The 19,695-nt window shown below is 38.2% G+C and overlaps 3 protein-coding genes and 1 pseudogene across 3 annotated transcripts in view; 1 reads left to right on the top strand and 3 right to left on the bottom strand.

Moving 5' to 3' along the window:
- Positions 1-19,695, bottom strand: part of LOC105483800 (zinc finger protein 732) — an 88,921-nt gene that overhangs the window by 39,645 nt on the left and 29,581 nt on the right. The gene's annotated exons all lie outside the window — the stretch shown is intronic.
- LOC105483802 (zinc finger protein 141-like) lies at positions 569-2,189 on the top strand (annotated as a pseudogene).
- Positions 16,528-17,061, bottom strand: LOC112427092 (zinc finger protein 721-like). Its single transcript, XM_024793418.2, has one exon. It carries the CDS (start codon positions 16,943-16,945, stop codon positions 16,583-16,585), a length of 363 nt encoding a protein of 120 aa, XP_024649186.1. The 5' UTR covers positions 16,946-17,061; the 3' UTR covers positions 16,528-16,582.
- Positions 17,213-19,695, bottom strand: part of LOC105483931 (zinc finger protein 721) — a 177,736-nt gene continuing 175,253 nt past the window's right edge. The window contains exon 4 of the mRNA XM_071093941.1: positions 17,213-18,795. Coding sequence (XP_070950042.1) covers positions 17,264-18,795 — 1,532 coding nt within the window. The 3' untranslated portion in view covers positions 17,213-17,263. The remainder of the gene's footprint in view (positions 18,796-19,695) is intronic.

Raw genomic sequence — 19,695 nt, 5'->3', positions numbered from 1 at the left:
TAACACTGCAGTCTGCTCCTGAAACATTTACAGTTTGTCTCAGCAAACCCAAGCTGTCCTTTCCAAGTATACCACTGTTTCTTTCAGCACTGTATTACTGGAGACAGGAACTAGATTTTGTAAAGACCACCAAAAGCCAGAAGTTAAGAATATGTGCATTAGTATTTTTCTTCTTTTTAAAGACAGAAACCGGTAAATGGCAGTTTACTCCTAAAGACATAATGCTATATTGGGGAGGAGGAAGAGCTGTGTAAATGTAACAAATTTTCCTTTCTGTTCTATGTGGGCTCTTGGCGTTGTTCTTACCTGAGGCATTACATAAAATTAACTCATTTAGAGATTTTGCACAAAAGCATTTTGATCAGTATATGTTTGTTACATGTATAAGTCTGTGAAGGAAGTATGGCCTGTGGTATTTTGTTGTACCATCTTACTAATGTACTTTGTATAAGTTTATATATTAGATTTGTAAAGTAAGTATATTCATATGCAAAGTATATTCATATGAATCTAGTAAGTGGGATAATTTGTTATTTTTCTTTCAGGTGTGTGTTCTCATTTTACCTGAGACCTTTGGCCAGCGCAGGGCAAAGAAGATTCATTCACAAATTTCTACTGAGAAGATATGAGAAATGTGGACAGAAGAATTTACAATTAAGGAAGGGCTGTAAAAGTGTGAATAAGAGTAAGGTGCAGAAAGGAGGTTATAATGGACTTTACCAATGCTTGTCAACTACCCAAAGCAAAATAATTCAATGTAATACATGTGTCAAAGTTTTTCATAAATTTTCAAATTCAAACAAACATAAGACATAAACATAAGAAATCATTTAAATGTAAAAAATGTGGCAGATAATTTCCCAAGTTCCTCCAACTAAATTAACATAATGGAATACATGCTGGAGGGATACAAATGTGAAGAATGTGGCAAAATCTTTACCTCATCCTCAAACTTTGACAAACATAATGATTCATACCAGAGAGAAACCCTACACATGTGAAGAATGTGGCAAAGCCTTTAATAGGTCCACAACCCTTACTAAACATAAGAGAAATCATACTGGAGAGAAACTCTACACATGTGAACAATGTGGCAAAGCCTTTAGACGGTCTGCAACACTGAACATAAGAAAATTCATACTGGAGAGAAATCCTACAAATGTGAAGAATGTGGCAAGGCCTTTTATAGATATTCACACCTTACTAAACATAAGAGAATTCATTCTGGGCAAAAACCCTACACATGTGAAGAATGTGGCAAAGCCTTTAGACAGTACTCTGCACTGAATGAACATAAGAAAACTCATACTGGAGAGAACCCCTACAAATGTAAATATGCAAAGCCTTTAGACGGTCCAGAAGCCTGAATGAATATACAAATATTCATACTGGGGAGAAACCCTACACATGTGAAGAATGTGGCAAAGATTTTACTTGGTCCTCAACCCTTACTGTACCCCAGAGAATTCATACAGGTGAGAAACATAGTTGATAACATAGTTGAATGACATTTCTAGTAATATGTTTCCTTTGGCTTTGAACAGCAAATACATTGAAGAATATTGTTCCATGTTCTTTTTATTTAAATTTCTTAAAATTTTTGTAGGCACATAGTATGTGTATATATTTCTGGCATATATCAGTTATTTGAATACAGGCATACACTATGTAATAATCCATCAGAATAGGCTGGGCATGGTGGCTCATGCCTGTAATCCCAGCACTATGGGAGGCCGAGGCAGGAGGATCACGAGTTCAGGAGATCAAGACCATCCTGGCTAGCACGGTGAAACCCCATCTCTACTAAAAATACAAAAAATCAGCTGGGCGTGGTGGTGGACGCCTGTAGTCCCAGCTACTCAGGAGGCTGAGGCAGGAGGATGGTGTGAACCCAGGAGGTGGAGCTTGCAGTGAGCCGAGATAGCACCACTGCACTCTAGCCTGGGCGACACAGCAAGACTTCATCTCAAAAAAAAAAAAAAAAATCCATCAGAGTAAATGAGTTATTAATCACCTTAAGAATTTATCCTTTGTATTACACACAGTCCAGTTATACACTTTATTTTTAAATGTACAATTATTTTTTACTACAGATCATTTTATGATTGTAATATAACAAAGTATAATTTATCCATTTCTGAGTCCTGAATGAATACGTTAAAAAATGTCTCATATTTATCTTTGAACATGTAGCGTCTTGTCCTGCAAACACATACGGACTTTTCATTTTTATTTACATCAAGTAAAATATATAAATGTATTGCTCTAAAAATAAACCTTTAGGTATAAAAAAAATTATGGAGCAAGCAATAGTGTTTAAGAGTTTGTACCTATTTTCCAAAGAAAAGATCAATATTGGAACAAAGAAGATTCTAAGGTGGATAATTTACTAGAAATTTAGAAACCTAAAACATTCTGAAATCAAATCTATATTTCTTTGGATTTAATTACTGTAAAATCTAACTGTTGAGACTGTCCCCATGTAAATTGTTTTCATTTGTCTGGTACTCATGTCACAGCTATAATTTACTTGTTTCTTATTTCTTTTGTTTTTACTTCATTAAGTATTTATGATGTGAGCTGGTGAGAATTATAATGATTTTTATAAAATTTAGCAGTGCACAGAAAATTTTTAGATGCAAGTTCACAATTTGTGTATTGTTATATTTTATCTGGTTAGAAAATTTCATTTTGTTGCTTTAACTGGAGAACCCTATATGAACTGTTTTCTTTAGTAGTTGCTTTCACTTTTTACTTGACATAAATGAGTTTATATATTGTGTGCCAATTTGTTCAGGTAAGTGCTGGGAAATCTTTTAAGTCATGGAGATGTTTTAATATATAATTGTAGTGAACAAACATAAGAAAGTGCCGAGTGTGTAACAGATGCTCCATAATTAGCCATGTTCTTTCTGGAGTCAGTTTGTAGTTGCAAGTAAGAGACTGAAAATATCTATAGTGAAGAAATGGCATTAATTCTGCATGTGGAGAGGACATTTGTTCCCAGGCTACAAAACTGAGTCGTTCTGAATTTAAAGAGGATTTTTTTGTTTTGTTTTGTGTTCATTGAAAAGTAAACATTAATGTCAAAGATGCAGACTTAGGAAGGGCATAAAGATCACACACTAGGCTGCCACTTCACACTTGAAGGGTTGCACAGCAGCTGGGCAAAGGCTCTCCTCACTTCCCAGACAGTGCAGAAGCCAGACAGAGATGCTCCTCACTTCCCAGATGGTGGGGCAACCAGGGAGAGCCGCTCCTCACTTCCCAGATGGTAGGGCCGCCCAGCAGAGGCACTCCTGAATTTTTAGTGTGGCCGCCAGGCAGAGGCGCGCCTCATGTCCAAGAAGGTGTGGCAGCCGGGCAGAGGCGCTCCTCACGTCCAAGACCATGCAGTGGCCTCAGACGGTGCAGTGGCCGGGCAAAGGCGCTCCTCATTCCCAGAGGGTGCAGGGAGCTAGGCAGAGGCGCTCCTTAAAGAGGATTTCTGTTTTACCTTTTTCCACAGCTATGTATGCCTCACAGCTCCTCTCCTTTTGTTATGGCAGTTTTCTCACTGTTCTCTTCATGCCGTGTAATTTCACATGGACTTTCTAGGTTCTGATAAGTTTGAATTTTTTTAATGTGGTAAATTGTTCCTAATTGGACTTTTTGAGGTTATTTATAGCTTCTTCATGCAGCATTTAGATCACTTAATTGAGAGAAGTCTTTTAGTGTTCACAGGTAAGAGACTTAAGTCAGCATTGTTTTTCTGCTTATGAAAGAAAATTTTTGAGGTTCTAACACAAACTGTCTTAAGCATAACACTGTTAGAATAGGTAAGGTAAAGCATTAATATGGGTGGGTTGCATATTGTCAGCACCCTATGAAGAAAATATCAGAATTTTAAAATTTCTTCAGAGAAAATATGCCTTAGAGATAAATTTTTTAGGAGACTTAATGGTAAGAGAAGTTTTCTATGACATACTTATACCAAAACTTATTTTTTCATGCAGAATCTTCTATTTTTGAATGTGAATCTTAAGTGTTGGAAAATAATAGAATGCTCTCTGTAGATTCAAAATTTGGAATGATCTTTTTTGTCCAGATTGATACTGCAATCCTGAGGAAATTCTCTTTTCATTCTTAGTCACCTAATTTTAACCAAGTCCTTGGTCACCTTCTCTGGAAAAATTCTGGAGAGTATGGCAGCTGTTAATCTCAGTGATTTTTAATGCAAATTCATTTACTTTGTTCACGGAATGGCCAATTATGGGACCTTTAGCAAGTTACCCTTTTAATGTCTTCCCTATAATTACCATCAGCACGGCCGGGCGCGGTGGCTCAAGCCTGTAATCCCAGCACTTTGGGAAGCCGAGACGGGGGGATCACGAGGTCAGGAGATCGAGACCATCCTGGCTAACACAGTGAAACCCCGTCTCTACTAAAAAATACAAAAAACTAGCCGGGCGAGGTGGCGGGCGCCTGTAGTCCCAGCTACTTGGGAGGCTGAGGCAGAAGAATGGCTAAACCCGGGAGGCGGAGTTTGCAGTGAGCTGAAATCCGGCCACAGCACTCCAGCCCGGGGGACAGAGCAATACCATCAGCACTAGAAACTCCAGGTGCTTCAAACTTAAAGCAAAAGCCCTAGAGTACATCATTTTGTCTTATATAGTGTTCTGGGTCTCAAACATGCTGGTAAAAGAGTTTCTGTGGTTATTATATTACAAAAACAGCACAAAAACTACCTATTTTTGATAACATTCAAAGACAGACCAGCATTTGAAACGTTATTCTACGATGGTTTTTAAAATGCATTTTTCATTGACAGATAAAATATGTATTTATCTTGTAGAACATGGTGTTTTGAAGTATATATATGCTGTTAAAGGCTTACTTCTAGGTAATTCACATAGTATTTTTGTGATGAGAGCACATAACATTGACCGTCTTAGCATTTTTCAAAAATACAATTCATTATAGTCACCATGCTATACAATAGATTTCTTGAACTTATTCCACCTAGACATCTGTAATTATGTATTATTTTACAGACATCTCTCCAAATGCTTTTTTCCTAAATACCCAAGTATCTGGTAAGCAGCATTCTATTGTCTGGCTTATTTTCATTTAGTATACTGTCCTCCAAATTTGTTCATATTGTTTTAAGCGACAAGATTTCCTCACTTTTAATCCTGAATTGCATTTCCTTGTGTATACCATATTTTGAAAAAATGAATTGAAATATGCATCCATTTATTGGTTGAGCAATTCATGTAATGAAAAGATACTTGTGTTAAAGCACGTATTAATGAAATTCAGCTTTTACACACTTTATTTTTGAGACTGAATCTCACTCTGTCACCCAGGCTGGAGTGCAATGGTGCAATCTCAGCTCACTGCAACCTGCACCACCTAGGTTCAAGCAATTATTTTGCCTCAGCCTCCTGAGTAGCTGGGACTATAGGCGTAAGCCACCAAGCCTAGCTAATTTTTGTATTTTTAGTAGAGACAGGATTTCACCATATTGACTAGGCTGGTCTCGAACTCCTGACCTCATGATCTGCCCACCTTAGTCTCCCAAAGTGTTAGGATTACAGGTGTGAGCCACCCCCCACCCCCAGCCTACACATTTTACTAATAATTTGTACTAGACAGTAATCATAACACTATACATGTGTTAATTTAATTCTCACAGTTACTCCATAGCATAGGCATCATTATCCTTATTTTAAAGAGAAACAGAGCCACAGAGAAAAATTACCTGCTCACAACAGTGCAGCCAGTTTTAAAACACAGGCAACTTTGACTCCAGAGAAAACACTTTATTACAGTAAACACCCTCTTCAAAGAAAATAAATGACTATCTTCAACACCTATTCTTAGTAAATATTTAACAAAATTAAATCAATTGATACTTTTTTGTTATATGTGTGTGCAAATGTATAAATTACGATACCTAAAGGAGAAATATTTCCTCTAACGAAACTATATAAACTCTAGAAATTGCTCTTTGCTACTGACATGTACTTGGGAACAACCTTTCTTTCAACTGTCCTTCCCCATCCCTCCACACTTCAGAATATTTATAGCATGAATATACGTAACCCCATAGTCAGCAAATGCTGTAATGTAATTAATCAAATATTTACTACAAATGCAAGCAGTACACTGTGATTTTATTACTTTAATACAAATTTTGAGTTAAATAATTATTTCACTCTATATTAGCATCCTTTGTGCCTGTTTCTCAGTTTTGCCTAATACTACCAATTATCTTACTTTTAAACTATTTGTTTATAAAACTTTAAATTATCTCTGGGAACCTCAGCTCAGCAGTCAGAGTGCATGGCCCTGACCAGAGCCCTAGAACTAGAAAAGAACCATGGAGTTAGGTACTTTTTATACAGATTCCAAATATGCCATTTTAGTATTCCACAATTATGCCACCATTTGGAAAGAAATGATTGTTGACAATGAAGGATACCCCTATTAAATATGGGTCACAGATTTTTTGCCCTACTCTAGGCTATCCACCTATCACAGAAAGCTGTAGTTCATTGCTGGGGCTGCCAGAAGTGCCAAGATGAGATTACCTAGAGAAACAAGAGAGTTGGCCAAGCAGGAAGGGCCACCACCCTTTCTGGGGAACTCCCTATGGCCTTGATCCCAATTTTGCCTAACAACCTGCCCACCCTGCAATGGGGTATCAAATGTGAGTATACCCTAGGATCTGAAAGAATGTATAACTTGGGAGAGGTTCTTTATTTTCCCCAGGTTCTCCAGCAGAAAGCAATAAGGGCACTCCATAATTCTTGTCTCTTTACGAGAGACCATCTCCATCAGCTGTAACCAAACAACCAAAAAAACTCCTCTTTTTGACAAGTTTGTAAAGCCTGTCCATCTGGGTCTGTAATAATCCTCCAGGCCCTACACCACTCCCCTTAATTTAGCCAGTTCAGCAACAAGAAACCTAGCCAGTGGGAAGAATGGTAGGTAGACTTTAATTAATTGCCAGCCTATTGAGGCTACAAATACCTCCTGATCCTTGGGGATGCCTTTACTGCCTGGGTTGAAGCCTCTCATACTAGAATACAAAAGATTCAGGTAGTTGCCAAGATCATTCTGAAAGAAATTTTCTCTTTGAGCCTCCACAGTCTTCACAAAGTAACAATGGCCTATATTTTATTTCACAAACTACTCAAACAGTGGCAAAAGCCCTAAGGATAAAATACTTTTCACACTCCTCCTGAAAGCCACAATCTCCCAGGAAGGTAGAAAGGACTAATCAAGCTATTAAAAGGACCTTGAGCAAATGATGCCAAGGAAACCTCTTTACCATGGTAGAACTTCTGCCTATGGCAATTCTCCAGATCAGAACAGCCCCTAAATTACATCTATGCCTTAGTTTCTTTGAAGTCCTATATTGGAGACCCTTTCTACATGCAAACCTAATATTACACCCAGAGGTCACCAAATAACCCAGTACATAAAATCCCCGATGACTTTCAAGAGGTCATCCAGGAGTTTGGACAGACTATTCTGAGTCTGACTCGCCACCCCTCCCAAAACCCTTATAACCAGACAGGATAACAAGTCCTCATTAAAGTCTGGAGAGATGGATCTCTCTGATCTCAACTAACCGCCTCACAAAAGAACAATGTTACTATCATACTTTCCACCCCAATAGCTATCAAGTTTCCTGGCATCTCTAGCTGGACACAATACTTTTGAATACAACTGAAAACACATTAAGGAACCAACGATGGAACCAACACTCAGTTACTATTGTGACCCACAGAAGGACTTACAAATTTCTCTCTAAATGAGAAGTAATGCTGTCCCTCCTTAAACCTCAAAGTAGGGTAATCCCAATAACAGCAATCTTATTTGTGGTGGTACTACTGATTCTTTCACCCTAAATTGTGCACCACCAGGAGTTCCATTAAGAGCTTGTTTTGTTTTGTTTTGTTTTGTTTGAGATGGGAGTCTCATTCTGTCACCCAGCTTGGAGTACAGTGCCACTATCTCGGCTCACTGCAAGCTCTGCCTCCCAGGTTCACACCATTCTCCTGCCTCAGCCTCCGACTAGCTGGGACTACAGGCGCCTGCCACCACACCAAGCTAATTTTTTTGTATTTTTAGTAGAGATGAGTTTCACTGTGTTAGTGAGGATGGTCTCGATCTCCTGACCTCATGATCCACCCGCCTCAGACTCCCAAAGTGCTGGGATTACAGGTGTGAGCCACCGCGCCCAGACATCTAATACTAGTTTTTTAACCTAATTTGTTTTACTTTTGACTGCTTTAGTCCATCAGCAATATTAGTAACATTTTGGTGTTTATATTACAAGTCATAATACTCTTTGCAAATTTATTAATACACTTCTGTTACTATAAACCAACACCCTCTCCAGGGAAGATTTCCTATGTCCCTCCTACATTTAAACATCAAAGCCAAAATCTAAGGAGTGAGTAGTGATCTCTCTAATAGTCATTGTGTTAACAGTCTCTCTTAATCCACAAGCATCCCAATTTCGCCCTATTCTGAACCATGCAGCCTAATGTTCTCTGGTCATTACTCATACTTTTTTTTTTTTTTTTTTTTTTTTTTTTTGCACTCTGCAGGCAACTCCACAACTACTAAACTCTACCAATTCTTCCTATGCCTCAATTAGCAAGTCATGAATTCCTCTTCATTCAGGGTAGGAATAGCCTACTTGGCCACAATACAAGAACGGGCAACTTCTCAAGCCCAACTTAGCTTCACCTATCAGAGACCTCTCTATACAAAAACCTTCCCTCTGTTAACATACTTTTTTTTTTTCTGAGACAGAGTCTCGCTCTGTCACCCAGGCTGGAGTGCAGTGGTGCAATCTCGGCTCACTGCAAGCTCCGCCTCCTGGGTTCACGCCATTCTCCTGCCTCAGCCTCATGAGTAGCTGGGACTTCAGGCGCCCACCACCATGCCCGGCTAATTTCTTGTATTTTTAGTAGAGACGGGGTTTCACCGTGTTAGCCAGGATGGTCTCGATCTCCTGACCTCGTGATCCACTCGCCTCAGCCTCCCAAAGTGCTGGGATTACAAGCATGAGCCACTGCGCCTGGCAACATAATATTTTTAAAACAATCTAAAACAGCTTTTAAAGATTTTCTTAAACCCACCCCCATTGATTCAAGCCCCTTGTTCTCCCCTGCTACCCTCACTGGCCAGGCACTCCTATGCATCTGTGCCGATGTAAATTCCAGACCCATTGTGGGTGATTTTGACCCAGCACAATGCAACACAACCAGCATCATTATTATTCTCAAACTTTTTTGTTTCACTAAATATTCTCAATATCAAATGAGATTTTCTATTCTCCCCCAAATGTTTTAACTGCTGGACTATTCATCCAAAATGATGCCTCCGACTTCTGCGTCAGTCACCCTTCTTGGAGTCAACCCAGTCCATGGTGTTGACAAAGCTAGTATAAATTATGCAAAAGGTTTCAAGTCTTTAATTTCTTTCAGAAAACTCTTTTCTTTGATACTACTAGAAACATGACATTTAAAAAAAAAAAAAAAAAAAAAAGACCCACGTCTGGCTCCCCTGGCAGCAGCAACTTTAGTGGCAGGATCTCATATATTGGGTAGCCAACAAGGACCCTGGTCAATGTTTGGAGCTGACCTCACCTTCTGCATCCATTTTTATCAACTACAGAACTTTACTTCCTATGTGAAACGCAGGCTTCTCTCTCCCTCTCTGGAAACTGGACCAGCACATGCACTCTGGCTTCCTTCACCCCTAAAATTTCCATTGTCCCGGGTGATGCTTCCTTGAGGTTACCCTTTACTGCCTCACACCAGATCGACTGAACAGTTTATCTTTTTTCTTTTTTTTATCCTGAATGATTTTGGCATTTCAAGTGCCAATACAGGAATCGCTGACATAATTATTGCCTCCTCAACTTACCACAACCTGTCTCTGGAACTGACTCACAAAATAGAAACCACGGCTCAGACTGTTACAGAGTGACAGCAACAAGTTGATTATCTTGTGGATGCAGTTCGAAATTGTAGAGGTCTTGCCACACCAGCTGCAGCTCAGGAAAGAATCTGCCTTGTGCTAGGAGAAAAATGCTGTTTCTGGGTTAACAGATTAGGAAAAGTCCAGAACCATGTTAGAGATTTTACAAACCAGGCCTCTCACCATCAGAAACATGCTACTGAGAGCTAGTTCTCCTGGGATGCCACCTGGTTCCAATTCTCATGACATCCTATTTTTTGGGGGGATCCCTAGCTTTTGTCTTCCTTTCTCTCTTTTGTGAGCCTTGCTCACTGAATCTAGTAACCAGGTTTGTTTCCTATCACCTAGAAACTCTCAGACTTAAAATGGTCCTGCAACAGGAATATCGACCTATTTTCCCCATCTGGACAGCCATATCCCTACACATTTCCTCTGCACACTGCAAATCCAACCTTCTGGGAGAACATGGAGGGAATCTTTTTCTGACAAAGAGCAAGAGAATGAGACACTGATGAATTCTTCATCTCATATTACCAGGAAGTAGTTACAAGAGACCCACAGTGCCCCTAGACTCAAATATTTTAGAGTCTCAATCTATTGAGGAGGGAATGTTAATCAGTTAGACATGAGCAGAAAAAGCCCCTGGGGGAGAAAAACCTCATGCTCCAAAGACAACCCAAAATATGTATGCTAAATTTGAGCAGAGAGGACAGGAAATACCTATGAAGAAAGAATACTCAGAAACACCCCTTAAGACACCCAGTAATTGCTCGTACTGTGATTAAACTGTCAGAATGTAGCTAGCTATATGCTGATAAAAAGGGGGGAAAGGGCAAAAGGAAACTTCCTAAGAGATATGCTGGCATAGTAAGTACAGATTTGAGTGCTATATGATTTTCCTAGGGTAGTGGTAATAAGCAATTCTGCCATTAAGACTCATTGATCACTGGAACTCACACATGTACATCAACTGACAGTAAGGAAGCATCTCATAGGCCTAGACAGAAACTTGGTGAGGATAAAAGAAGAGATTTACCAGGAAGCAGGAAACTCCACAAAGACAGAGGCAGATACTTAAGACAGAGGTGGGAATTTTTTGAAAGTCTATGATAATAAAAACTGCAACATGTAAATCTCAAGGCTGTTTCCAGCTGGGCCAATCCACTCCTCCTTCGGTGTGTTATTTTCCTTTAATGAACTCCCTGCTTGCTTCATTAATTGTCTCTGGGCTGAATTGTTTCTCTCAAGAAAACAAGAAACAAGGACCTTATGTATGCTGAATTACATTAATGTAATTAATGAATGTTTGAATTCAATAGCTGCCATAATGTCCAAATTTTTTTTCAGAGGTGACCAAGAACTTGGATAAAGTTAGATGACTGAAAATAAAAACTGTACCACATGAACTGCATCCTCTAAAACAAATCTCAAATACCTCAAGATTGCAATATTAATCTCAACAAAAAAAGATCATTGCAGATTTTGAATCTACACAGATCATTCTAATATTTTTCCAACACTTAACATTTACCCTCAAAAATAGAAGATTCAGCATGAAAAATAAGTTTTGCTAAGTCATAGAAAACTGTAAAATTCTTCATCTACCATTAAGTCTTACGAATTTTATTTTGAAGATATGTTTTCAGAGATTTCAAAATTCTGATGTGTTTCTTCATAAGGTGCTTACAATATGCAACCCACTTATATTTATGCTTTAATATATATTAAGGTATGTTACATTTAACACACTTTGTATTCCAATCTCATACAATTTTTCTTCAACAGAAAAACAATGCTCACTTAATCATCTTACATATGAACAGTGAATTACTCTTACTTCAATTAAGTGATCTGAATGTTGCACTGATAAGCTATAATCTCAAACACCCCAGTTAAAAACAATTTATTACATTTAAAAATTCCGAACATCTCATCAGAGCCTAGAAAGTCCAAGTGAAATTACATGGCATGAAGAGAACACTGGGAAACCGTAGCCATAACACAAAGACGACGAGTGAAGCATACATAGCTGGGGATAAACACATGAAGACATCAGAAAACTAAAAATAATTAGAAAATAAAAACAGGCCAGGCACAGTGGCTGATGCCTGTAATCCCAGTACTTTTGGAGGCCGAGGTGGGTAGATCACGAGGTCAAGAGATTGAGACCATCCTGGCCAACATGGTGAAACCCTGCCTCTGCTAAAACCACAAAAATTAGCTGGGCATGGTAGTGTGCACTTGTAGTCCCAGCTACTTGGGAGGCTGAGGCAGGAGAATCGCTTGAACCCGGGAGGTGGAGATTGCAGTGAGCCAAGATCGTCCCATTGCACTTCAGCCTGGCGACCAAGTGAGACTCCGTCTCAAAAAAATATATCTATCTATCTATCTATCTATCTATATGGAAAATGAAATGTTCCAATAAAATATAACTTTATATACATTGTGAAATTACATCTAAAAAGTATTTTCTGTGCACTAATTTTTTTAAAAAAAATCTTATAATTTCTGACCAGCTCACATACTTTATGAAGTTTTTAAAAAAAAGAATCAGAAACAAGAAAAGTATACCTCTAGCATGAGCACCACATAAAAACAGGCACTTTTCATGGGGAGATTCTCAACAATGATCCATTAGAATTTACAGTAATTACGTAAAAATAAAATATAGATTTTAATTCAGCATGTTTTAGGTTTCTAGATTTCTAGTAAATTATCCACAGTATAATAGAAACTTCTTTGTTCCAATATTGCTATTTTCTTTGGAAAATAGGTACAAACTCTCATGCAAACACAATTGCTTGCTTCATAATTTTCTTACACCCAAGGTTTATCTTTAGAGCACAACATTTGTATATTTAACTCCATGTAAATTAAAACTAGAAGTCTGTATGTTTGCAGAACATGATGCATGTTCAAAGATAAATAGGGAACATTTTTGAAAACCATTCAGGACTCAGGAATGTATGAATAATTATATTCTGATATAACTATTACAATCATAAAATGACCTGTAGTAGAAAAAATTGTACGTTTGAAAATAATTGAAGTGTATAATTAGATTGTAGGTAATATAAAAGATAAATGCTGGAGAAACCCCATCTCTACTAAAAATACAAAATTAGCCAGGCATGGTGGCACATGCCTGTGATCCCAGCTACTCGGGAGGCTGATTTAGGAGAATTGCTTGAACCTGGGAGGCGGAGATTGCAGTGAGCCAAGATTGCGCCATTGCACTCCGGCCTGGGCAACGAGAGCGAAACTTTGTCTCAAAAAAAAAAAAAAAAAAAAAGCTTAAGACGACGAATAACTCATTTACTCTAATATCATTATTACATATTGTATGCCTGTATCAAAATAACCCATATACACCATAAATATATACTTACACTATGTAGCCACAAAAAATTTTTAAAAATTTAAATAATAAAAATGCAACATGGGAACAATATTCATTTTACTTGCTGTTTAAAGCCATTGGAAAAAGAGACAGAAATGTCATTCAGCTATGTTATCAGATAGTACATTGTTAGCATCTCTTACCTACACCTTTCAGTGAGGTGGATAGGTGAAAGTTGCTGGCATAATACATCATTCAAGGCACAATAACTTCTACACATTAACAATTTTATTTAAAAAACTAAGGCCGGGTGCGATGGCTCATGATTGCAATCCCAGCACGTTGGGAAACTGAGGTGGGTGGATCACAAGGTCAAGAGCTCAAGACCAGCCTGGTGAATATGCTGAAACCCGATCTCTACTAAAAATACAAAAATTAGCGGGGCATGGTGGTGTACACCTGTAATCCCAGCTACTCGGAAGGCTGAGGCAAGAGAATCACTTGAACCTGGGAGGTGGAGGTTGCAGTGAGCCAAGATCATGCCACTGCACTCCAACCTGGGCAATAAGTGAGACTCTGTCTCAAAAAAAAAATTAAGTTCACACATGATCTTAAAAGAGAATTTTAAAATTTACAGCATTTTATTATTACATAAATGTACAATTGGTAAAACAATTTACTACTAAAATTCAGATTGTTTCTCACTATAATGCAAAATGTTACTCTGAACACCTACCTCATGCATATCACTCTAAGTCAACCACAAAAAGCCTCACTGCTTAGATTTTCCTCAGGCATCTTTCATTTCTGTTCTTTCTCTTTCATTTTCATGTAAAAGTTCATGAATACTGCCCACCTAATGAAATTTCTAATATCTGATGCAGCAATAATTCATCACACGCTTTCACATAAATGAGAATGTTGAAATACTATAATTTTGGATTTGAATTATTTGTTTTTCAAAACAAATAATTTTTTATTTGTTTTTATTTCAAAAAATCTTTTTTTCAAGTAAAAAAATACTTTGAATGAAATGTCTTCAAAAATCTACTTCTTTTCAACTTACATACGCAGATTTTTTTTTTTTTTTTTTTTTTTTAGGTAGAGTCTTCCTCTGTTGCCCAGGCTGGAGTGCAGTGGTGTAATCTCAGCTCACTGCAAGCTCTGCCTCCTGGGTTCAAGTCATTCTCCTGCCTCAGCCTCCTAAGTAGCTGGGACTACACGTGCCCGCCACCACGCCCGGCTAATTTTTGTATTTTTAGTAGAGATGGGGTTTCACTGTGTTAGCCAGGATGGTCTCGGTCTCCTGACTCGTGAACCGCCTGCCTTGGCCTCCCAAAGTGCTGGGATTACAGGCGAGAGCCACCGCGCTCGGCCCATGAAGAAAGTTTCTAACAGGTTGAACTTTGGATTTTTTCACACTTAATATTCTGATTCCTTGTAAAGTGTTAGTTCCTTAGTTCTTTCTCCAGTAAATCCTCTGATGTTTAAATAGTCTTAATTTTAGCCTAAATATTTCTCCACATTTATTGCATCTACAAATTATCTTCTAATATAAACTTTCTAGTGTTTCTTAAGCTGCAGTTTTTGAGCAGATGTTTTTCTACATTTATAAGATTTCGCTCCAATATAAATTCTCTGATGTTGAACAAAGTTTGAGCAACTGCTTCTGTGTCTTCCGCTAGTAAAAAAAAAAATGTAGGCCGGGCGCGGTGGCTCAAGCCTGTAATCCCAGCACTTTGGGAGGCCGAGACGGGCGGATCACGAGGTCAGGAGATCGAGACCATCCTGGCTAACACGGTGAAACCCCGTCTCTACTAAAAATACAAAAAACTAGCCGGGCGAGGTGGCGGGCGCCTGTAGTCCCAGCTACTCAGGAGGCTGAGGCAGGAGAATGGCGCAAACCCGGGAGGCGGAGCTTGCAGTGAGCTGAGATCCGGCCACTGCACTCCAGCCCGGGCTACAGAGCAAGACTCCGTCTCAAAAAAAAAAAAAAAAAATGTACACAGTAAGATACAAGTAGTACAGGCACTACAACCCTCTTTATATTTGTATTGTCTGTCTTAAGAATACTCTTCTTCGCTTTAATGGCCTATATTTTCTAAAAGGCCTTTCAACAGAAATTATATTTATAATGCTTTTGTTAACTATAAATTCTGATGTCTGGTAAGATGTGAGTAGACATTAATGGCTTTTGTATTTTTATATTTGTACAATTACTCTCGCGTGTAAATGCTATCACATGCAAAAAGATATGAACATTGGTAAAAAGTTCTGCCACATTTTTTGTATTTCTAGTTTTCTTTAGTAGTAATTACACACAGTAAGATGTGATGAGAATTTGAAGTCTGCTGGGCACAGTGGCTCATGCTTGTAATCCCAGCACTTGGTGAGGCCAAGACAGGTGGATCACAAGGTCAGGAGATCGAGACCATCCTGGCTAACATGGTGGATCCTTGTCTCTACTAAAAATACAAAAAATTAGCCTAGTGTAGTGGCGGGCGCTTGTAGTCCCAGCTACTCAGGAGGCTGAGGCAGGAGAATGGCATGAACCCAGGAGGTGGAGCTTGCAGTGAGCTGAGATCATGACACTGCACTCCAGCCAGGGGGAAAGAGCGAGACTCCATCTCAAAAAAAAAAAAAAAAAAAAAAAAAAAAAAAAAAAAAAAAAAAAAAAAGCCAGGCACGGTGGCTCATGCCTGTAATCCCAGCACTTTGGGAGGCTGGGCAGGTGGATCACGAGGTCAGGAGATCGAGGTCATGCTGGCTACACAGTGAAACCCCATCTCTACTACAAATACAAAAAATTTGCCAGGCATGGTGGCGGGTGCCTGTAGTCCCACCTACTCGGGAGGCTGAGGCAGGAGAATGGCGTGAACCCAGGAGGCGGAGCTTGCAGTGAGCTGAGATCGCGCCAGGGCACTCCAGCCTGGGCAACAGAGTGAGACTCCATCTCAAAAAAAAAAAAAAAAAAAAAAAAAAGAATTTGAAGTCTTTGCCACATTTTAAATTTTCATATGGCTTCTCACCAATGTCATTTATCTTATGTTCAGAACAGAGAGGTATGGTTAAAAGCTTTCCCACATTTTTCACATTTGTAGAGTTTCTCTCCATTATGAATTATCTTATGATTAGAAAGGATTGAGGAGCATTTAAAGACTGCCACATTTTTCATATTGGTAAGACATTCCTCCAGTATGAGTTCTCTTATGTTTAAGAATGCTGGAGTACAGCATAAAGGCTTTTCCACATCCTTTACATTTGTATGATTTTATCTCTAGTATTAATTCTCCTGTGTACATAAAGGTTTCCGGACTGTCTAAAGGCTTTGCCACATTCTTCACATGTGTAGGGTTTCTCTCCAGTATGAATCGTCCTATGTTTAATTAGGGTTGTGAAGCTATTAAAGGTTTTATGACATTCTAGATATTTATATGGTTTCTCGCCAGTATGAAATCTCTTATGTTTAGCAGAGTTTGATGATGACGTAATGACTTTGCCACATTCCTTACATTTGTAGGGGTTCTCTCCATTATGAATTTTATCATGTTTATTCATGGGTGAGGGCTGTTTATAGGCTTTCCCACATTCTTTGCATTTGTAGGGTTTGTCTCCCATATGAATTTTCTTATGTTCATTCAGGGTTGTGGACCATCCAAAAGCTTTGCCACATTCTTCGCATTTGTAGGGTTGCTCTCCAGCATGAATTTTCTTCTGTTGATTCAGGTATGAGGACTGTTTGAAGGTTTTCCCACATTCTTTACATTTGTAGGGTTTTTTTCCAGTATGAATTCTCTTATTTTCATTCAGGATTGTGGACCATCCAAAAGCTTTGCCACATTCTTCACATTTGTAGAGTTTATTTCCAGTATAAATGTTCTTATGTTCATTCAGGTTTGTGGATCATTCAAAGGCTTTGCCACATTCTTCATATTTCTAGAGTTTCTCTCCAGTAAAAATTTTATTATGTTGATTAAGATATAAGGGCCGCTTAAAGGCTTTACCACATCCTTTACATTTGGGGGTTTTATCTCCAGTATGAATTATCTGACATTTATTCAGGACTCTAGAACGTCTAAAGGCTTTGCCACACTCTTCGCATTTATAAAGTTTCTGTCCAGTATGAATTTTCTTATGTTTACTCAGGTATGTGGACCATCCAAAGGCTTTGCCACACTCTTCACATTTGTAAGGTTTATCTCCAGTATGAATTGTCTTATGTTTATTCAGGGCTCTGGAACATATAAAGGCTTTGCCACACTCTTCACATTTATAAGGTTTCTCTCCAGTATGAATTTTCTTATGTTTACTCAGGTATGCGGACCATCCAAAGGCTTTGCCACACTCTTCACATTTGTAAGGTTTCTCTCCAGTATGAATTATCTTATGTTTATTCAGGTCTGTGGACCATATAAAGGCTTTGCCACACTCTTCACATTTGTGGGGCTTCTCTCCAGTATGAATTCTCTTATGTTCATTCAGGGTAGTGAACCGACTAAAGGCTTTTCCACATTCTTCACATGGGTAGGGTTTCTCTCCAGTATGAATTCTGTTATGCTTATTAAGGGTTGCAGATTGTCTAAAGGCTTTGCCACACTGTTCACATTTGTAGGGCTTCTCTCCAGTATGAATTCTCTTATGTTCATTCAGAACTGAGGACCTACTAAAGGCTTTGCCACATTCTTCACATGTGTAGGGTTTCTCTCCAGTATGAATTCTCTTATGTTTAGTAAGGGTTGTGGACCTATTAAAGGCTTTGCCACATTCCTGACATTTGTAGAGTTTCTCTCTGGTATGAATTTTCTTATGTTTGGCAACGTTTGAGGATGAGGTAATGATTTTGCCACATTCTTCACATGTGAAGGGTTTCTCTTCAGCATGAATTCTCTTATGCTTAGTAAGGGTTGAGGACCTATTAAAGGCTTTGCCACATTCTTCATATTTGAAAGATTTCTCTTCAGTGTGAACTTTACATTTAGCAAAGTTTGAGAATGTGGTAAAGATGTTGCCACATTGTTCACATATGAAGGGTTTCTCTCCAGTATGAATTACCTTATATTCATTAAAGACTAAATACCATTTAAAGTCTTTGCCACATTCTTCACATGTGTAGGGTTTCTCTCCAGCATGAATTCCTTTATGCTGAGTTAGGTCTGAGAACTTCTGAGATGACTTGCCACATTCTTTAAAGTGTTTCTCTCCAGTATGTCTTGTCTTATGTTGGTTTGAATTTGAAAATTTACTAAACACTATGACATGTGCATTACACTGAAATATTTTGCTCTGGGTAGTTGACAAGCATTGACTAAATTCATTATAACCTGCTTTCTGTACCTTCTTTTTACAGCCTTTTCTTAATTGTAAATTCTCATGTCCACATTTCTCATATCTTCTCAATATAAGTTTGTGGAATGAATCTTCTATCTCCTGCACTGGCAAAAAGTCTTGGGTGAAATGAGAACACATAGCTGAAAGAAATAAAAAAAACTATCCTGCTTACTAGATTCATATGAATATACTTTAAAAATCTAATATGTAAACTTATACAAAGTACATTAGTAAGATGGCATAACAAAATACCACAGGCCATAATTTCTTCACAGACATACACATGTAACAAACATATACTGATCAAAATGCCTTTTAGTGAAATCTACAAATGAGTTACATGCAATGCCTCAGGTAAGCACAATGCGAAGAGCCACATAGAACAGGAAGGAAGGTTTGTTACATTTAGCAACCACAGTTCTTCCTCCTCCCCAATATAGCACTGTGCCATTAGAAGTAAACTGTCAACTCCTGTCTTCTTACTTAGAAGAAAAATACACGTATCCTTACTTCTGGCTTTTGGGGATCTTTCAAAAACTGGTTTCTGCCTCCAATAACAAAAGAGTGCTGAAAGAAATGGTGATATACTTTGGAAGGAAAGCTTGGGTCTGCTAAGACCAAATGTACATGTTTCAAGAGCAGACTGAAGTGCTAAATACAGACAACAGAGCAAGTGATTAAAGACTCTTAAGAGGAAACATGAACAAACCCTTTTAACTAAAAAATAAACACAAAATTCTAGACAAGACACATCCTTCCAACATGTATGAGAGGTTCCCATAATCTGTATCAAAGACAACTGGCTTCAGACTATGTCAGGACAAAGCAACATTATAAAGGTTGTGATAGCTTTTTGTTAATGTTCAAATAACAAGCAAATATTATAATGTATACAAAATATTAGAACATGGTCTAATTAAACAATTTAAAATTTTTCAGAAAACAACATAAAAACAAAGATGTACAAATTTTTAAAATGTAACCTGAATAATGCTGAATAAGCTAAATGGAAACATACAACAAAATGTAATCAGAAAAAT

Source organism: Macaca nemestrina, chromosome 3 (assembly GCF_043159975.1).
Source record: "Macaca nemestrina isolate mMacNem1 chromosome 3, mMacNem.hap1, whole genome shotgun sequence".
NCBI lineage: Eukaryota > Metazoa > Chordata > Mammalia > Primates > Cercopithecidae > Macaca > Macaca nemestrina.
The sequence above is the reverse complement of the archived record's forward strand: the minus strand, read 5'-3'. Positions and strand labels throughout refer to the sequence as shown.

Bases quoted from the DNA above. Each gene is read 5' to 3' on its own strand.
- LOC112427092 (XM_024793418.2), bottom strand. From the start codon at position 16,945: ATGGGAGACAAACCCTACAAATGCAAAGAATGTGGGAAAGCCTATAAA.